Below are 20,068 nucleotides of genomic sequence, written 5' to 3' on the forward strand. Positions count from 1 at the left end.
TCAACAACAGAAGAAACAACAAGTGGATCCAGCCCCAAGTCTGCTGAAGGCATAATAACACAATGGTGGTATCCAGGAAACTCCTTCCTTCCTTCTCCCCAAAAGACAAAAAGAAAAGGAAAAAGAAAAAAGGGTGCTGCTTAGCTCAGAGAGGCTACTATTATTACTGTTAGTGAAGGTCACGGTATTTAGGATACTTTGACTCTACCTGGAAAAAGGGTGGGGAGCTCGAAAAATCCATTACATGTAAGGTAAAATGAGTAAGTTAGTTTTTTTAAAGATTTTATTTATTTGTTTGTCAGACAGAGAGCGAGAGAGAGCACAAGCAGGGGCAGAGGCAGAAAGAGAAGCAGGCTCCCCGTGCAGCAAGGAGCCCAATACAGGACTTGATTCCAGGACCCTGGGATTATGACCCCAGCCGAAGGCAGACACTTAACACACTGAGCCACCCAGGAGTCTGTGAGCAAGTTAATTTTAATAGATACTACTTTTCTTTGATTTTTTAAAAAAAGATTTATTTATTTTAAAGACAGAGAAAGGGGGGGTGCAGAGGGAGAGAGAATCTCAAGCAGACTCCTGTGTGCAGAGCCTGATGCACGGCTCAATCTCATGACCCCAAGATCACCAGCTCAGCTGAAATCCACAGTTGGCTGCTTAACTTGAACTGACTGAGGCATGCAGGTGCCCCCAGGCACTTCTTTTATTCTTTCACTTCTCAGGCAGATAAGATGTGGCAGTGCTTCATTAAAACCAGAGACCCTCCCTAACCAAACACTGTGCCTTTTCTTTTAGCAAACTCCGAAAAGATCATCCTTCCAAAATCCTGATCAACCTGTGCATGGCACTACTGATGTTAAACCTGACGTTTCTGGTCAATTCCTGGTCCTCATCATTTCAGAAAGCCGGACTCTGTGTCACAGCTGCGGTGGCCCTCCATTACTTCCTGCTCGTCTCTTTGACTTGGATGGGCCTAGAGGGGGTCCACATGTACTTGTCTCTCGTCAGAGTCTTCAACATATATGTCCCCAATTATATCCTTAAATTTTGTCTCGTTGGTTGGGGTAAGGATATCTGCTTGTCTGATGTCTCTATTTTAGGCCTGTGTTTATTTCTAATTCCGGCTTCCTGAGACACAGTATTCAGGACCAAATTCTGTTATTATCATCAGTAAGGATGCTGCATCCTTATTCAGCATTCACAATACTGCCAAGAGAAGGATTTCATCATTATTCCCATCTCATGGTGAGGACACTGAGGTGCAGAGAGGTTAGGTAATTCGCCAGTGTACACAGCTGGTATGTGGCAGAACTGGGATCTGAACCAGAGATTTGGCTCCATAGTTTGGACACATAACCTCTATGATGCAGCCATATTGTTGAAGGGACAGGGAAAGGGCTTGGAATGTGCGGAGGGGTGCTGGGTCAAATACGCCCTGATTCCCACTACACCCCATGGTGGTCATTGTGGCTGTTCCCCGATAGAAGAAGCCAGGAAGGGAACCCAGCATGACAATTCCCTAATTTAAATGTTTCTTCATTGGTTTGCTGTCCTATATTTCTAACACGGTCAGCTCAGTTCCTGACCCCCCTTTGCCTGTTCAAAATAGATATTGAGTTCAGAGTATGTGTTGGAGACACAGGAGGCGTATGTGAAGTGGGACACAGGATCCATGCGAGGATAGATTTTATCTTCCACTGCCTTTGTAAAGACAATAGCTTCCCAATTAGCTCCTCATCCTTTTAATGAGTTCATTAACATAGCACATGCTTTCACGGGATACACAGTCAGTGCTATTATCCATGCTAATGTGGGGAGCAGAGACAGGCAAATACTAAGCAGAGCATAATCTAAAGTTGTTTTAGCACACTTTGCAATCCATCAGAAACACGGAGCCCAAAGCAGTCAGCACACTCCGGTGCCTGGCAGCCCTCATCTCAAGTCAACCAGGATATTGAAAAACCTTGCAGAAGAGGCTTCATGAATAATCCCCAAAGCAGATAATCCACACTGTAAAGGGGCTGGAAATCACACTCGGTCCTGGCTTTCCTTCCCCCTTGTCATCTCTCATCTTTGGTTTCCGTCTCAGTCCCCTCCTCCTTCACTCGCTCCTCGGGTGGCGGGGTTCCCCAAGGCTCGCTTTTTTCTCTTGATCTCGTTCCACACACACTTTCCGGGGTGCAAGGAGCAGTAGCGAAGCCGAAGACTTGGAACCTGGAGGTGGGTAAACCTAGGGAGTGTCAAGGACACACCCAAGCCAAAGTCAAGGCCAAGGCCCGACCGCCTGGACCAGTCCAGATGTAACAAGCTGCTTTCAGATTCAGCTGATGGCTTTTCTTATCCAGCTAACGGAAGAGTAGCTAAAGGCGCCAGCTCCCAGGTCCTCGTCCCCCACACTATAAAAGAGTGACACCAAAACAAAAGGGAGCAGATGGCTGCCACATGAGTTGAGGGATTCCCTGTAGCCAAAGAGCCGGTTATGAGCTGGAGCTCTGCACTTTTCTATTCTGCAGCTCTGTGCTGAGGGGGCGGGGTGCAAAGCCCCACACCTTCCCCGAACCTGGGAGGGACAAGAAACTGCCTCATGACAGCCTCTGGAGGAGATGGAGAGGCGAGTAGGGACAGCCTCCGCACCTCCTCACACACCTGGAGTCTCTTCCAACTTGTGCGGGCTCACGGGCTTTCTGCCCAAGCTCAGTTCCCCTGCTAGTCCAGACTTTGCCTGCTCTGCCCATTGGGTACCTGTAAGGTCACCAGGGAGCCACTGCAGAGCTGTCCCGCTAAGGGGACTTTCGGAGCATTTAAATCTTAAACAAATGCAATCAATGGCGAGGAAAACAAACATTAACATCTGCTTATGTTTGAAGTTCTGTCTTCTTAATGCCAAAGCAACCTGTTGAAAAGTTTTTACTCCTGTATTTAAATCCCTGTCCAAGGCAGTTGATCGGTCCTCATTTTTTCTTTAATAACCAGTAGGGGATCTTTTTGTGCAGTAACCAGTTATGGATTGATCTGTTAATTACCAAAGGGTAAACACAGCTTGGGGACCACCTCACAACTCGGACTGTAGATGTGAGGCTTCCCTCCATCCCCCCTTTCTGGCTTCCAACAGATTAAAAAAACCTTTTTTAACACTCAGTGTTACATGAGTTTCAGGTGTGCGACATCGTGACTGGACAAGTCTACACGTTCTGCCATGCTCCCTGCAATCTGTCCCCATACAGCGCCATTCCAGATACCATTCGAGACATTCCCTAGGCTGCGCCTTCCATCCCTGTGACTTACTCATTCCATGACTGGAAGCCTGCCCTCCCGCCCCCCTTCACCTGTGTTGCCCATGCCCAACCTCTCTCCTCCGGCAACCCTTCGTTTGTTCTTTCTATTTATGGGTCTGTCCCAGTTTTGTTTTGTTTTTCAACAGGCACTTTTGTAAATATCTACATGACGCCAGGCACTGTGCTAACTGTGTGATATACAGATCAGGTGGGACTGTCCTGTTTCTCACAGAACAGGACAGTGGAGGATTTTTCAAGATGCTTGGCACTCTGGGATTCAGAACAGCCTTGCAAAGCATCTTACGAAATCCCTAAACCATGTGCAGGTGTAATGCTCTTAGTTGAGGACAAATACATTGTTAGAAATGAAGAATTCATGTAAGTTTTGCAAATGTACACACAATTGGATTTTTAAATCCCGTGTCTACACTCACATCACGTTTGACCACTTTGACGGAACTGATTGCTTTATTATAGTCTGGCTGAACTGACTGGTCGTTAACTGGTCGATCTAGTCAAAATGTCAAACTAGTAACGAGTGTGGAAACAGCCCCCCTGTCAGAAAGCACTGAAGGCTGCAGCTGATTGTCTCTGCCCTTCCTCCAAGGTGACCTAGACAAAAAGATCCTGGGAACTAAGGGGCTTTATCGAAAAGGAGAAAAGAATTGGCAGCCCATCATCTGGGAAGAAATGCTTGATGCGAACCTTTCTTACGATGAACTAGATACTTCTATTGCCAAGTTGATTTTTTGGCACTTGAGCTATTTTTAATAACCAGTGGGCGTTGTATTGGAGCCTTTGGCATGCTGTTTAGTTTAGCAGATTGGAGCACTCCTAGAAATGTTTAACTTGGGAAAATTCACAAACATTTTGCAAACAATGGTATTTTGATGCCCGCACATCTGTGGCTCAATTAAACAGTGTCTTGGTGTATCAGGGCTCACCGTCAATGATCAGGACTTCTCCCACTTCCTAATGGGATGCCTTTGGCTTGCTTCCCCCTCTAGGAATCCCGGGGATCATGGTGGTGATAACATTATGTGTGAAAAAAGATCTGTATGGATCTCTGAGCTCAACGACTCCATTGTAAGTACCAGCATCTCTGCTTCTCAGATGATGATGTGGTGATCAGGGTTTCAGGGGCGGGGAGTGTTTCTGACCTGTGGCTTGGTCTTGACATTGGCTCGGGGGGGGGGGGGGGGGGGGGGGGGGCACTCAGCCTCAGCCTTTTTTGGCTTAAACACAGTCACGGTCAAACTCATATAATGATTAGGTGACTGGCTCTGTGTGACCTTGGGCAACTTACTTTACCTCTTCCTTCCATTTCCTCCACTGGAAAATGGGGGACAATAATGTTTGCTGTCCATGTAGTGTGTAATTAAAATGACATCACATATATAAAATGTTCAGCATATGGCCTGTTTCACATGTCCTACATAACGGGCCGTGATTACGATTAGAAAGCTCACAGAACCCGGGAGGAGTTGTAGTGAGCTCTGTAAGGAATAGGGAGACGGTTGGAAGACATTTTCCACCATCAACAACAGTCTCCCTGAAAGACTCCACTGCCTTCCTTTGTAAATTGGCTCAGCCTTGTTTTCCTCTCTTTTTTTAATTTTTAAAAATATTTTATTTTATTTTTATTTGAGTACAGTTGACACACAATGTGACATTAGCTTCTGGTGTACAACTTAGTGTTTGGACAAGTTTATACATTATGCTGTGTTTGCCATCTTTTGTTTTCTTCTTTTGTTTCTTCTTTATCTTTCCAGAACCTTCTTTTATAGGTGCATAGCCAGTTATTATGTAGCCCTTTAGATAGCGTGCTTTCCTTTCATGCTTCTGATTGTTTTTTACTTACCCAGACCCATTCTCTTTATTGTTGCCTCTCAAGCTGGTTTTTTTAACTACAGATTTCCTCTCTCATCGGACTGCAATGAAATGTGGGAGGTCTCACCCCCCAGACGCCTCCATCTTTTGTGTTGAGTTCCACCTGCCAGCAGGTGCTTTCTAATTATATGATTTCTTATTATCCTTCCTTTCTCTCTCTTTTCTCTTCCTTTCCTTCTCCTCTGGCCTTGCTCCTCGCTGTTCCGTGGCATAAAGGGCCCCCAGTGCCTACATATTGGTGATTCTTCTTCAAAGATCAAAAGCAAAAACAAAACCAGAACAAAACCAACTCCACTCCTCCTGAAAAGAGCCCTTTCATATGTGAATTGGTTAGTAAGAGGCAGAGTGCTCTAAGAGCTTTTTTTTTTTTTTGGTAATTATATTTTGAAGAAGTAATACATGCACATGGTACAAAATTCAAACACACAAAAGGGTAGAGGATGAAAAGTAAGCCCTTTTCCCAACCCCCAGCCACACTGTCTCTTTTCCTTGATGCAACTATTATTACCAACAATCAGATCTGTATAGATATTCTCTTGGACACTCTGTTATCCAAATGGTAGATATACACTGTTCCGTACTTAACAATATCTTTTAGGGATAATTCTCTAACCAAACATACACCAGCACTGTCCCTTTTTAAAATGTTTTCTATAGCCTCCTTTAAGGCTGAAGATGATATTCAGGGAACCCTAAATATTAGACTTTATTAGGGAAATTCAACGCTTTTTTTCCCTCACTTCCTCCCAACGTGTGCACAAACACACGCAAACTCACACATATGAACGTATCCACACGAGCGTGAACAATACGATGGCAACGGATTTTCCTGGTTCTAAACAAAAGGTCTCGGCTAAGTTGACACAGAGTTCAATTGGCAAGGTTGTCCCTGTTCAAAACTCAGAGGTAATGCCTCTAGTCATGGGAAATGTATCAGATGAGATATTTATTCATAGGAATCATCACTTATTTCTTCTTTAATAGAAATGGTAGAGCCATTAAGAGTCCAGTGGCCAGGGTTGCCTTTTGTCGTCCAAACCCGAGGATGTGGAGGGAGGTTTAAAATATACATCATTAACACTGATGATCTCTTCATTGTTTGACATAGCATTCAGGAAAGCCAGTCATTGCTCGTGTCCTTTTACTGTGATATTTATCATGCAAAACAGAATTCATCCTGCAAACAAAAGCTCAGGTGTAAGGTGGTGGGGTGGGATGGGGGGGAGCTGGGAAGAGCCATTTTGGAGGAAAATACATCACTTGTTTTTCTGCTGTTGAGGAACAAAATAGCCTCCCAGGGAATTGGACTGAGAAGTGCCTGCATATCCTCTAGGATTTCTGGCACTGGAAAGAACCCTGGACTGGGGCTCAGGAGATTGGGGTTTGAGCCCCAACCTGCCCCCAATGAGCGTGCGTGTACTCTTGTCAAGGCAGTCCCTCTCTCTAGTGCAGATGCTCTCAGGTGAACTAAAGCTGACAAGGTGATCTTCAGAGTCTCATTGAAAAGTACACGTGTGTTTCTCTGCCTCACAACGGCCTTCTCTTCCTTGTCTCTTACAGTTGTTGGATTAAAGACGATTCTATCTTTTACACCTCAGTTGTGGCTTATTTTTGCCTCATATTTCTACTGAATCTCTCCATGTTCTGCACTGTCCTCGTTCAGCTGAATTCCATGAACTCCCAAAGCCGGAAGACTCGTCGGCAGACGATCCTGCATGACCTCAAAGGCACAATGAGCCTGACATTCTTACTTGGCCTCACCTGGGGGTTTGCTTTTTTTGCCTGGGGACCTGTAAGGATTCTGTTCTTGTATCTTTTTGCCATTTTCAACACGTTGCAAGGTAACTTCTTCTTCTTTGTCCTTTCCGTGGCTAGCCAGAGCTCCCCACCAAAGCTTTGCTGCTTTGGAAAAGATACTCCAAGAGGCTTCTGGTATCGATCAAATGATAGACAGTCATTGGAAACATTACCCAGATGTTCGGACGTCATGAAATGAGCTCACTCTTACTTGGGGATATAGACAAGAGCCCAGAGAGCCAACTCAACTCCAGCTAGTTGGCAATGTTTATATCAAACACTGGCTGGTGATACTTTCTACAGTATTCTACAGTATTCCCTGAATACTGTAGAATACTTGGTATTCTTTAATTTTATTCCCATTTTCTACTGTAGAATACCAAAACCACATGGTTCTCGTAAGTGTTCGGGTCCACACTTGTGTTGATATTCTGAAGCACACGATCCCATCGAACACAATAATCACTGGACAGCAGACACATTACACTGTTGACCCCCTAGACTCTGGCTACATCAGAGATCCAAATACGGTGGGAAGGAGCCAGGTTAGGAAATTAGAGAGTTGTAAAGGAACGAAGATGAAGAGCAAAGAGCCGTGGGTCAAGGCAAGAGGCCAAGGTTCTAGTCTTGGGTTTTGCTCCAAACTGACCTTGAACAAGTCGCCACAGCTGGTTGAATTAGATGATCTTAAGCTAATGTCTCTATAGCTCTTTAATTTTATTCCCATTTTCTGCTGAAAGAAGGAAATGATAGTAATGTGGTAGGTGATTGCGTGGTAGGCCAAAGACGTCACGAGCAGTAAGAGTGAGGGGTCTGGTTAATACACCTCTGACTCACTGTTGATGTTCATTTTAACCTGACTTTGCCTGTTACAAATCTTCAGGGGAAGAGGCATGCAGAATGATTTCCTGGGAGTGTTGGGCTCTGCTCCATGCTCTTCTTGTCCTCAAATTTGGCCCAGTTCATTTAAACTACTAGGGCAGCTGGGAGGAGCTTGGGCAGTGCATTGAATGAGGGTCTCCCTGAGTGCTCCAAACTACTTATCCACTCACTGAACCCCTTTACCAGACTCCAGGCCATTGGTAGTCCATAGGATGTTCCAGCAATAGAAGCGTTCCATGGTCAAAGAATTTCAGGAAATGCAGCAAACTATATTCCCCCATTCTTAAAATGGCACCATCTATATTATCATGGTGAAAGTTCTGAGATCTTCTGCTCGAAAAAAAAAAAAAAAGATTTGTTTTAACCAAACTTTTTTTTTTTAAAGCCTCAGAGCACTTTGTTGTATCATTATTAACCCTTGCAGAACCTTGGGAAGTATGACTTGGTGTGTAGTTACTCTATGGCAGGCATTTGCAGGGAGATGGAGCAGCAATCTAGAATAAGGCACAACATTTGCTCTCATGTCTTTCGATTCAAGAAACCATCTCATTTTAGAGCAATGAAGTGTATCAGCCGAAATTTCTGTCCCACCAGATTCTTCCAAGCATGTTCCGATTGGAATGTAAAAAGGCACAGAAAGCCCAGGTATAGAACATATGCAGGAGTGGATTAGGAACCACATCCCTGGGGCAGATTTCTTCCTCAGCAGTAAGTCTGCGCACTAATTCTGACGAGAAACACACTCACCCTATGCCAAGAGGGGCTAACGGGGAAGCTGCTGGAAAGAACAAGAGAGCAAAGCAGTTTAAGGCTTACAAAGGGAGGAGGATGTCTACAAAGCAAGGGCTCCATTCCTGAGGTGGAAAGGGAAAGTGGTTTCTAAGCAGAAAGCCTCCGTGGCTTCAAAGCAGAATCCAGTGGGGGATCTCCTGAGGACTAAACCCAAAGTCCCACAGATCCCGCATGGACAGAGCCCAGTTGTCTGTCTGTCAGATACGTTTTATGGCAACCAAGCACCAAGCGTTTCTGGTTCTCCTAGTCCTGCCTTACAAGATAGAAGGTGCCCTCCTCCAGAGGGCGGGTTTGCAGCGTCCTGAGTTTCAAACTCAAGTTACCACACGCACACACACACACACGCACACACATACACGCACACACGCACGCACGCACACGCATGCGCCCTCCGAGCAAGACTGCAACGGAACAAGTGAACGAATGAGCCATTTAAACGACAGGTGGCAAGTTTGCAGTTCTGGCTGAAGGGGGTTGCCCTGTGGTCAGGTGTGAAAAATGTGCACAGTGAGCCATTTCTGAAGAAGGGTTGCACAAATAAAAATGCAGGTGACAAAAACCTGATATCTTCCCTCACGCCTGTGTGCTAGTGAGTAAGCAGATCAATCTGTTATTGGAAGGAAAAGGGAAGGCTGACAGGCAGAGAGGGAGAGCTGGGAGGCAGCTCATTGGAATTCATATAATAACCTTTAAGTCTGAGAACAAACTAAACTCCATGCAGGAAATCAGCATGGTAATACGTGCTTGTGGTCTCTGTTGCCCCTTGTTCCTGCTGAAGCTGGAGGAGTTTTACATGCTCCGAGACTGGGGTTTGCTCTCACCAGGTTGCTGCACCCCCTTCCAGGTGGCTGCTGCTCGGAAGGAGTGAGCGCTGCTCGACTCGGTTACACAGAGATAAAGCCCTCAGGGGAGTAAGTGAGACATGTCATCCCATTTAGCCTCCAGACTGTTACCTCCCACCTGGAATCAGAGAGTCTCAGGGCTGGGGCTCAGTTCCTCCCAATCCAACTTCCCCTGGAGTGACAGAAAGTCACGTGCCTCTACCTGGAACTTTCCAGATACGGAGAGCTCACTGTTCTGTAAAGCAGAGCATTCAGTTTCTCTCTTTGTCTAATGGAAATATATTTGACATTTAACATCGTGTAAATTTAAGGGGTACAACATGTTGATTTGATACACTGATATATTGTAGTATGATTACCGCTGTAGCTTCCAATCTGCTCTGCATCTTATCCAGGTCCCCCTTTTCTGAGGGTAGAATGTGCAGTGCAGTGGTTAAGACCTTGGGCTCTGCAACCAGACTTCCTGCGTTTGGTCTTGAGGCTGCCATTTCAATATTAGCCTTGTGAGTCAGTCAGATTTACTAGATTTCCAGAACTCTGAGATCTCTCAACTAGAAAAATGACACTAGCAGCACAATGCCTATGACGTAATCATTACTTAGTAAACACTAGCTTCGATTACCTAGTTTGTCTTCTTCATACCAGCCCTTCTACATCTGTAGCTATAGCTACCATCTCTCCCCACCCCGTGTTCCCACTCCAAGTCTTCTCTATTCTTGAATACTTTGATTTGTCGTCATCATTTCAAAATGAAGTCTCCCAACCTGAATATTGTACTGGTAGGGAGAAAGGGCCAAGCTGGGTCAGGATGGCGGAATATTCTTACCTGCCTCAACCAACATTCTTGACTTCCACTGATGCCCTAGCTGAAGTGAGCTTTGGAGACATTTACTATTGACTCATGCTCAACTTGCAATGAGTTAGGACCACTCCAACCCATTACTAATCAGTTACTTCAGCACAACTGACCAGTGAGGAGGCAAGATGAACCTTATATAGAGAACAAAGGGTTGCAAACTGCACTTGGGTCAGAAGAAAGATTGTGAGGCCTGAGAACATAATACGAAGGCTGCAGAAACTGAGAGTTTCTGTCTCAAGTGCCTTGGAGTTCAAGTCAACAAACATCTGTTGAGCTGCCACATAGTACTGGAGGCAAAGAGAGAAGTAATACAAGGATGAAAAGTCTTTACAGCTGGGTGAGGAGATGGGCAATACAGGGAGACTGTGGCCACATATAGCAACTCATAGAAGAAACAATGCTATGGGACCTCAGAGGTGGGAAAGATGAGTTTCAGTTTGAGGCACCTGGAAAGGCTTTGTTAATGGGAGATATTTCTGCCAATTCCACACCCAGACTATAGGAGATCCAATTTGCCCTTCAGAGCATTTATCATCAGGAAAATCTCAAGTCCTACTTTTTTTCTCCCAAGGCGATATTTTAGAGAGAGGGGATGAGAAATGGCCAGGGCTGCTGATGGATGCCTTCAACCCCTCTCAATCCCAATTTCAGGACAAAATCAGGGCTGGCAGTGGAAAATGAGGACACCAAATTTATGGCTTCTACGTGGTGTAACTGTGCCAAAGAGTGTGTGTATTAGTTATCTATTGCCATGTAACAAATTACTCCTAAAGTTTAGCAGCCTAAAGCAACAGCACATATTACCATACCTGGTTACTGGGTTGGGAATTTAGGAGCAGCTTAGCTGGGTAGTTCTGGCTCAGGGACTCTTTTTTTTTTTTAAAGTGGGTTCCAGCAGAGCTTAATCTCATGACTCTGAGATCAAGACCTGAGCTGAGATCAAGAGTTGAGCACTTAACCAACTGTGTCACCCAGCTGCCCGTGGCTTGGGGACTCAGGAAATTGCAGTCAAGCTGTCAGCCAAGGCTGTAGTCATGTGGAAATTTGACTGGTTCTGGAAAATCTGCTTCTAGGAAGCCTCACTCATATGACTAGGGACTGGAAGCCTCACTTCCTCACCATGTGGGTCTCTCCACAGGGCTGCAGAATGTCCTCACACTACAACACTTAGGTTCCTTTGGAGGGAGTAATCAGAGATAGAAGCCACAATGTCTTTTATAAGCTTTTCTTGGAAGTGACATGGCATCACTTCTGCCATAGTCTATTGATATGTTGTGGAAAGAGATGACACAAAGATACAAATGCCAGGATGTAAGGATCATTAAGAACTATTTTGGAGGTTGACTACCTTTGCAGGGCTGCTCTCTCGAGCTCTATGATTGACAGCAGCCCTGGGGGAAACACTGTGGTTGATAGGAAGTCTTGAAACAGACCTTCTTACCATCACTGCCTTTGACAGGGAAGTTAGAAAGATGAGCTCAGAAAGCCATAATGGCTCTGGGGTTCCTTAGGAGGACTGTTTATGGTGATAAGAGTAGATCTGGGTCTGGGTGTTGGTGACTGTTGGTGAAAGAAGCTGAAACAGACTGACCTTCTTCTTTTGACATAGGATTCCTCATTTTCGTGTTTTACTGCCTGTTGAAGGAGAGTGTGCGGGAGCAGTGGCAGATACACCTCTGTTGTGGGTGGTTACGACTGGATAATTCTTCGGGTAAGATGCCACTTTGGGTAAGGTTTTGAATTTCACGGGTTTCCCACAACTGATCTGAATAACTTGACTCCTGACTTGAATTCATAGAGCACTGGCAACATGGAGGCTGTTTGCATGTCATGAACTTGATTTGTACTTTTGTGTTGAGATGAATGAAGTCAAGTGAAGAATGTGATTCGGCCATATTTTAACTTAGTGAAGCTTCTCTTTTGGCCCAGATTCTTGAATTGCTTGTCGTCACTGTCACCTCAATCTCAACTCAATTAAAAAGAATGTTGATTGAGTGCCCTACTATGTTTCAGGTCCTGAGTCACAGGGGCTTTCTGGCCTGTAGCCAACAGTGGGTTGAGTGGATGAGGGAACAAATAGAGGCAGCAGAGGCAGGGAGAATCCTAGCTGAATGGAGCAGTGGCCCGTCCTACGCAGTGAGAGACGTGGTGGACTCTGACGTTGTCTCTGAGATTATCTCCAGTCCAGGCAAATTGATTTTCTGTGTATCAGAGTCTCTTCCATTCAATTCAGACAACTTCTGTCAGCCTCAATGCAAAGCTCAGTCTGTTTTAGGGAAGGCAAGTGCTTGAACTTGAAGATTTTATAAATGGCACAGAGATCTCCCTCCTTTATCCTGGGCATGTCAGTAACCCACAGGTCTCTGTGCCAAACTCTAAGGAAAGGAGGCATCCTTGGTAAGTGAATTAGCTCTGGCTGTGTCACACATTACAATACAAATTTCCTTCTCACAACTTCATAGAGAAGCGGACCCCTTGAGGTACCTAGAACAGATACTCTCTGCATTGAGCTTCATATTTTTAACAAGATGATTGAGGTACAATTCATACATCAAGCAATTTGCCCATGTTAACTGTTGAATTTGATGTATTTTCTGGTTTTAACTTTTATGGTGTCATTTCAGATGGGGACAGCAGGTGCGGGCTACGAGTTGGGTATAAACAAGAGAGACTGAAGAAAACCTTCCAAGACAAATTGTTGACACCATCCTTCAAGTCAACTACCACAAGTTCTACCTTCAAATCTTTAGGCTCTGCGCAATGCATGCTTTCAGAAATCAGCTTCCCAAATGGTGAGGGAAAAACTATGCTGTCTACTCTTACATTCCAAAAATATCAAATTAATGTGAGGCGACATATGTGGTCTTGGGAGTTGGTTCCTCCTCAAAACTAAAAGCACGTGTGCATGTGTATACCTGGGCTCATTCCTGGCTGAGAAAGTGTGTATAGAAGCACCTAGTGAACTTGGTACATGCAAACCTGGTAGGTTATTCCACTGAAATGGGAGGGAAGAGACTAGAAGTCAAAACAAATTCATGTGTGATTCAAAACAATGGTCAGAGACTGTGAAAGCCAGAAGGAACCTTAGACAATGTCCAGAGTGATGTCATTTTCCAGATGAGGAACCTTAAGCAGGGAAAGGAAAATGTCTTACAGATGCTTACTCACCATCAGCAGCAGAACTGGGGTCAGAACTCAGGTGGCCTGGCTCTCAGGCTGGGGCACATCGCACGCCACCAAGAACACCTACTGAGCAGCACAACATTCTTAGTTGCTCAGCTTCTTCCATAGGAAGAGAAATTTCTAGGTACAGAGACAGCTGTTGAGGTGGAGGTGGTTATTGGAAGGGAAAATGTAAGGAAAGGATTGATCTTTTTTTAGAGATTTTATTTATTTGAGATAGAGATATCTATCTTTTATGAAATAGAGCTCATAAGAGAGCACAAGTAGAGAGGGAGAAGCAGACTGCCCATTGATGCAGGGCTCAATCCCAGGACCCTGGGATCATGACCTGAGCCAAAAGCAGACCCTTAACCTACTGAGCCACCCAGGTGTCCCAGGAAAGGTTTGGTCTAAAAGCCCAAAGTAAAGAGAAAGGCAAAGGGAACAAGAACTTTAGAACTCAAGCTGATGTTATGATGCCTCTGTTTTGTGTACTGCCCTGGACAATGATGCTTACTTAAGGACCAAAGTTGATTCCAGTTCACACATACAGAACACCTCTGGTGGCCCGGCTGTAGCCATTCTCACACCTCAGTGCTGGTGGAACTGCCGCTTGTATTTTTCATTATATTGGCTCCACATAGCTGTTCTATTTCCAAGGTCTGCCGCCAATCTGAAATCAGCATGGTGGGTAAATAAATAAATAAATAAAGCCACCAAGAGTCACCTGGCTGGCACGGTTGGTAGAACATGCAACTCTTGATCGCGGGGTCATGAGTTCAAGCCCCACATTGGGTATAGAGATGACTTCAAAAATAAAAAAAAATAATAAATAATAAAATCTTTAAAAAATAATAAGGCACCAAACTTGGAGTCAGAAGGCTTTGGTTCAACTCCCAGCTCTGTCACTAACTCTGTAACCTTGGGCACATCTCTCCCTTAGTGGGAGCTACATTCTTTCTACCTTCAACGTGAGGAGGCTAGGATGGACAGATAATCTCCAAAGTGCCTACCAGCTTCTGGACTGTGTGGGACAACATTGTTTCCCAGTTTAGGCTGATTGTCTAGTGTACAGTCTCAGTCTCCTTCTCTGTATGGGAAAGTTGGTGCATATGGAAAGACTCTTTCCATGCCCCCAAGTGTTCATTACTCTGGCCAGCTAACTTGCAGATACATTCCGGTGCTCATATGGAGGCACTGGGGAGCCATAGCATATAATAGAGGGAAGAAGTTGTGGAAGCTGCTTAGTAGATAATAGTTGAGGCCGATAGGGAAATACCATTTTTGCAAAAGAGTTCATTGGCATTGGCTCTCTTGCTGTCCCTGGGGGATACTGTTTCATTAGCAAATATATGGCTCAAATGTACATGTCTTTCTTCGGGGGGATGGTAGCCCCCTGTACGTAGAATTTTAGGTTTGTTTTTAATAACATGCCCAGCATTTTAGTGTTGTTGTATCAAGTAACAGATCCAGAGAGCCAAGGGCCTGGGGTTGTGACCATGACACAGCTGGTGAGACAGGTAGTCTAGCCTCTTGGCCACAGGTTCCAAATCTGCAGTCTGGATGTGGCCCTCGGATGGTCAGAGCCAGCAGTTTCATTTCCATGAACACGGAGTAAGGATGTGCCTTCTGTAATTGCCCAAACAGTGCTGTCAAGATGAACGAATTTACCCTGGGTCTACATGAACTACCCAAGAAAAGCCCCACAACCTTTACTTCCTTTCTTTTCCTCTATTCACTCCTTCATTTGGTTAAAAAAAAAAAATGTCTGTTACTTCTACTATCTGCGAAGTCCCCAGTGCAACAACTGAAAATGTTCTTTTTTTCTTTAACGCAGGTGACTTTGATGAAGATCCCTACTGTTTCTCTCCCTTGAGTTGTAAAGTTGTGCCTAATTATGTGGGAAGAATATTACCTGTGGAAGTCAAAACGAATTCCACTCACAAAGATTTCTTGAATAATTCCCAACAGAGATACCCACCTCCCCCTAGCCCCAGATTAGGGAAAATGTTGAGTTTGTGAAACCATCTGCTTCGACTTTGTATTCTAAGTATTATTTTGGAAGGCGCAGAATAAAATAGCGTTTCGTGGCTATTAAAGTCAGAATAATTCTCCTATTCATTGTTATAGCTGTTTCTTTCTTTTTCTAGGTAAGATTTGAGCCTATAGTCGTGGGATATTGGGGGACACTTTCCACAGCACTGGAGATTTTGTTTCAAAATGCTAAGTGTCCCATCCTGAAAGAAAAGAATTAAGATCAGAGTCCTTAACTTCACTAGGAATGAAATAATTTCAGGCAGTCCCAGTTTTCGGATATTCAGTTGGCTTGACACCCACAGGGAAGTAGGAAGAGTCTCAAGGTCATACCTGTTGCTATGAAATCTGAAATCCCCATTATTCAAGTCACTCTTTGATTGACTCCCCTTGTTGACATGTAACCACGTTTTGTGAAGATCATCGTCCTTAGTGTGGCTGGACAGAGAGCTGGTTTCTGAGGAATGTAGCAGCAGGAGCTGTTTGAGGCTGGTGGTTCTCTTTTGGGAGGAAAGGACAAGCCAGGGTGACCAGGACAGTGCCGGGACAGAGGTGAAAAAGAGTCACCCAGAGGCAACAGAGTGAGCGCTGATGATGCCTTCTGCCTTCTTGTTGCTCTGTGGCTAAGCTCAATGCGATGGATGCATGGCCTTCTTAATTCTCCCCCAGATATTGCTTCTAAGTCTTCCCAGCCAGGCTGGTTTCTCCCATATGGCCTAGGGTAGCAAGGAATAAAGAGATGAACACTTTGGAAGGACACACAAGCAACGGGTTTCAGTGATTGCCTTCAGGAAGGGGAGCCGGGTATCTGGAAAGAAGGGAGAAGGACTTTTCACCCTCTTGATATTGTTTGAATATTGTATTGAGAAAACATATTGCTCTTTTCAGGCAATAAATGGGGGATCGGACCTTTCCAATGAGAAAGAAAGATAAACTCCTGTGATTCAATACCCTAAATCAAGTCCCCCATCATCCTTGGGGACACGTATGATATAGTGGGCTGTAGAGACAGCAGAACTAGCTTCAAATCCCAGCTTTGTCACTCCTTCGAGTTGAAACCCAGGGAAATAAGAGTGATAGTACATTTGTTATAGAGCTCAAGTGAGACTTACATGAAGGCTACATATTTTCAAGCACAGTGAAACACAGTACATCTTCACCCTTTTCTCTTTATAACTCACACCCTCTTACCTCTCAACCCCTCGTGACCCACAGATGGTATTAAAGTTACCACATTGGATCCTGTAAGCAAGGGGTTTTTTTGTGGGTCTTTTTTTTTCAAGCTTTCTTTCTTTCTTTCTTTCTTTTTTTTTTTTACAGATTTTATTTATTTATTTGACAGACAGAGATCACAAGTAGGCAGGGAGAAGGCAGAGAGAGAGAAGAGGAAGCAAGATCCCCGCTGAGCAGAGAACCTGATGCGGGCCTCGATTCCAGGACCCTGGGATCATGACCTGAGCCGAAAGCAGCTGCTTAACCGACTGAGCCACCCAGGAGACCCTGTAAACAAGAGTTAATGCTGACCACTAAATGGACCAGAGCAGTAGTGCCAGTCCAGTCACTGGTATGAAGCTCCTAGACTCCCTTTTGCCCCCTCTACCACCTGAGGCAACATAAAAAAATGTAGGAAGGTCCTCAGGCCCCTGGATACCTGCCTCAGGGTCAGTCCCCTTGCCTATGAAATTTTGCTCTTGAGGTAATTCCGCAACCATTGTTCTCCATAGGTCCGCTTGTGTACTTTTGTTGTAGGGGAAGGTGAGTGCATGAGAGAGAGAGAGAGAGAGAGAGTGTGTGTGTGTGTGTGTGTGTGTGTGTGTGTGTGTGTGTGAGGACTACCACAGAATGAAGAAACTGTGTCTTGAATGTTGGAAAATGTCTTAGAACTGAAAATATTGTCACCTTCATTCAAAAAACAAATTTAGGAACAGGGCTTGTGTATAATTAACAAATATATATATATATATATATATATTCTGCAAATTCTTTGACTTGGGGGATCATTTTGGCTGTGAAAATGCCCATGCCTGTTCTGCTTCTGCTGGAGTGATGAATGTACATGCTGTCAAGAACAGAAATATTTTATAGTAAATATTATGATTCCTGTCATGACTCCTCCTACTAATTAGTAAAACATGGGTTTTCCACAAATGAGAAAACAATATGAAATTATAGGGAAAACAATGATTAAACATCTTTCAGGCACCCTTTGGTTTTCTCTTCCTGAGCCCCCCAAATGGCTGACACTTGTGTGAAGGCAGGCCCACATGATTATGGAAAAGAGGCTCTAGAACCTTGGTGCTGCTTTCAATCAACAATCTACCCCCAAGTATTTGTTGAGCGGTGACACGGAGAGAAAGATTCAGATCTGACATCTGTAGGTCACTACATCCAACAACTTACCGTCTTTACTTGGGGAGACCAGATACTCACACTAGAATAGTCAACGATCAAAGCAGCGAGGATATGGTGGAGTAGTGCTTCCCAGGCAGTAAATGATGTGCTTTTTAGTCCAGCTGAAGGTGGAGTATTCTAGGTTTGGAGGGTGGCATCTTTGGTAAAGCAGGATTTCATTTCTCAATACCACAGACCAATGTTGTGTATGAAGTACAGGTCAGAAAATTTACAAAGCCCCTTTGGAGCTTCAGGGCATGGGCTCTGTCTTCTGATTCTCTGTAGTGTCTGAGGCACCCTGGGGGAAAGCTTGAAAACACTGACCAGGACTACACTTTATCTGGACCAAGTTTGAGGACACTCCTGCCGAGCACCTGAATCTTTACCTGTTTTGTCGGAAGTCCCAAAGGTGACGGTGACCATCTGCAATGGTCTCCCTCCCCTGAACCCAGAAACATAAGAAGGGTGGTGGCTGGAAGGGTAAGAGGAGGTAAGGCTCATCTTTTTGACAGCTCAGGCCTATCGTTAAAACATGTCCTTCTGGTCCTGACCCTCAGCTATTTAAGGGACATGATGAGTCTGGAGCAATGGAGAAAAGACTTAGTTATATTTCTGTCGATTAGACGAAATAAATGAGATGGATTACATTCATTCTTATAATGTCTGGCACCTTGTAGGCCCTCCGTACCTATTCATCATATGCATGGATGAATGAACAGTCTACAATACAGAATAAATGAAAACAATGGCTGACTTCCTTATCTAGGGATTCTTATCTTCATGTTAAGTAAACCTATGTTACCCACTCATACATGAGCCTCATGGGAGCAGAATCCTTGTCTAGCTTGTCAGTTGCTCTACAGTCAGTGCCTGACACGCTGTTTCAGTCAAGGCTCTTTGGTGGCTGGCGAGGGAAACATGTCTTTAAATTGACAATATTGTCACTTCTGGTTACCCAAGGGAAAGGGAACCGGTGGAATGGACTTGGGGAACTCAAATACTTTATGGGAAGTTTAAAGAATGGGGCTTAAAAAAAAGAGTTCTACAGATCAGGAACCATAGGGGTAGCTTCCTAGCCAGGACACATCTTGTAAGGGCATCAATTGTGGGAAAAATAAAGAGTAATTTCTTTTACCTCATGTTACCAGCTTAAGATTCAGAGTCTCACCAGACTGCCTGTGATCAACTGAGCTTGAATTCTGGGCTGTACTAAGTAGTCAGATGAGGGATATGTCAGAAGAAACCTTCAGGGAACCTTCTGGTTTTGATAGTGGTAGGACAGGAGCGTGGATTTACCATCCCACCAAGAACACCCACAGTGGGGGAGAAGTCATTCTGCAAAAAGAAATTAGAGTGCTGGGGGCGCCTGGGTGGCTCAGTGGGTTAAAGCCTCTGCCTTCAGCTCAGGTCATGATCTCAGGCTCCTGGGATCGAATCCCACATCAGGTTCTCTGCTCAGTGGGGAGCCTGCTTCCTCCTCTCTCTCTGCCTGCCTCTCTGCTTACTTGTGATCTCTCTCTGTCAAATAAATAAATAAAATCTTAAAAAAATGTTTAAAAGAAATTAGGGTGCTGTTAAGAATGGACAAGTAGTTGGGGGGAAATCCCACATTTGCCCACTACACACAATATAGGACTGAATGTATTTTTGTTGAATGAATGCCTCATTCAGGAACATACTTCTTCAATGTGGGTGCAACCATGCTTGGAAAAGGAGTGCCCCACCCCCGCCACACCTCATTCGTGTATTCACTTGGGGTTTTTTTGGTTTTTTTTTTAAGATTTTATTAATTTATTTGACAGACAGAGATCACAAGTAGGCAGAGAGGCAGGCAGAGAGAGAGGGGGAAGGAGGCTCCCCACCAAGCAGAGAGCCCGATGTGGGCCTCGATCCCAGGACCCTGGGATCATGACCTGAGCCAAAGGCAGAGGCTTCAACCCACTGAACCACCCAGGTGCCCCTCACTTGTTTTTCAAAGGCTGGGCTTTATCAGGACATGCTGGGAAAGCTGGGGAGTTCAAAATAAGCATCCCAGAATGATGGAGAAGAGTGCTGTTACAAATGGTGATTTTAAGAGTTCTTGGGTATACAGGTTGACCTGTGAGGAAAATCGATATATGAAAACAATCTTCATTGTCTATGGTGTT

At 44.7% G+C, this 20,068-nt stretch overlaps 1 protein-coding gene across 1 annotated transcript in view; it reads left to right on the top strand.

Annotated features, from left to right (window-relative positions):
- The window catches only part of ADGRG4 (adhesion G protein-coupled receptor G4), a 96,065-nt gene extending 80,547 nt beyond the window's left edge, over positions 1-15,518 (top strand). The window contains exons 18-23 of the mRNA XM_032329729.1: positions 793-1,061; positions 4,280-4,358; positions 6,723-7,003; positions 11,944-12,045; positions 12,959-13,126; positions 15,334-15,518. Of these exons, the coding sequence (XP_032185620.1) occupies positions 793-1,061; positions 4,280-4,358; positions 6,723-7,003; positions 11,944-12,045; positions 12,959-13,126; positions 15,334-15,518 (1,084 nt within the window). The remainder of the gene's footprint in view (positions 1-792; positions 1,062-4,279; positions 4,359-6,722; positions 7,004-11,943; positions 12,046-12,958; positions 13,127-15,333) is intronic.
- The last annotated feature ends 4,550 nt before the right edge of the window (positions 15,519-20,068 follow it).

This window comes from Mustela erminea, chromosome X, assembly GCF_009829155.1.
Source record: "Mustela erminea isolate mMusErm1 chromosome X, mMusErm1.Pri, whole genome shotgun sequence".
Taxonomy (NCBI): Eukaryota; Metazoa; Chordata; class Mammalia; order Carnivora; family Mustelidae; genus Mustela; species Mustela erminea.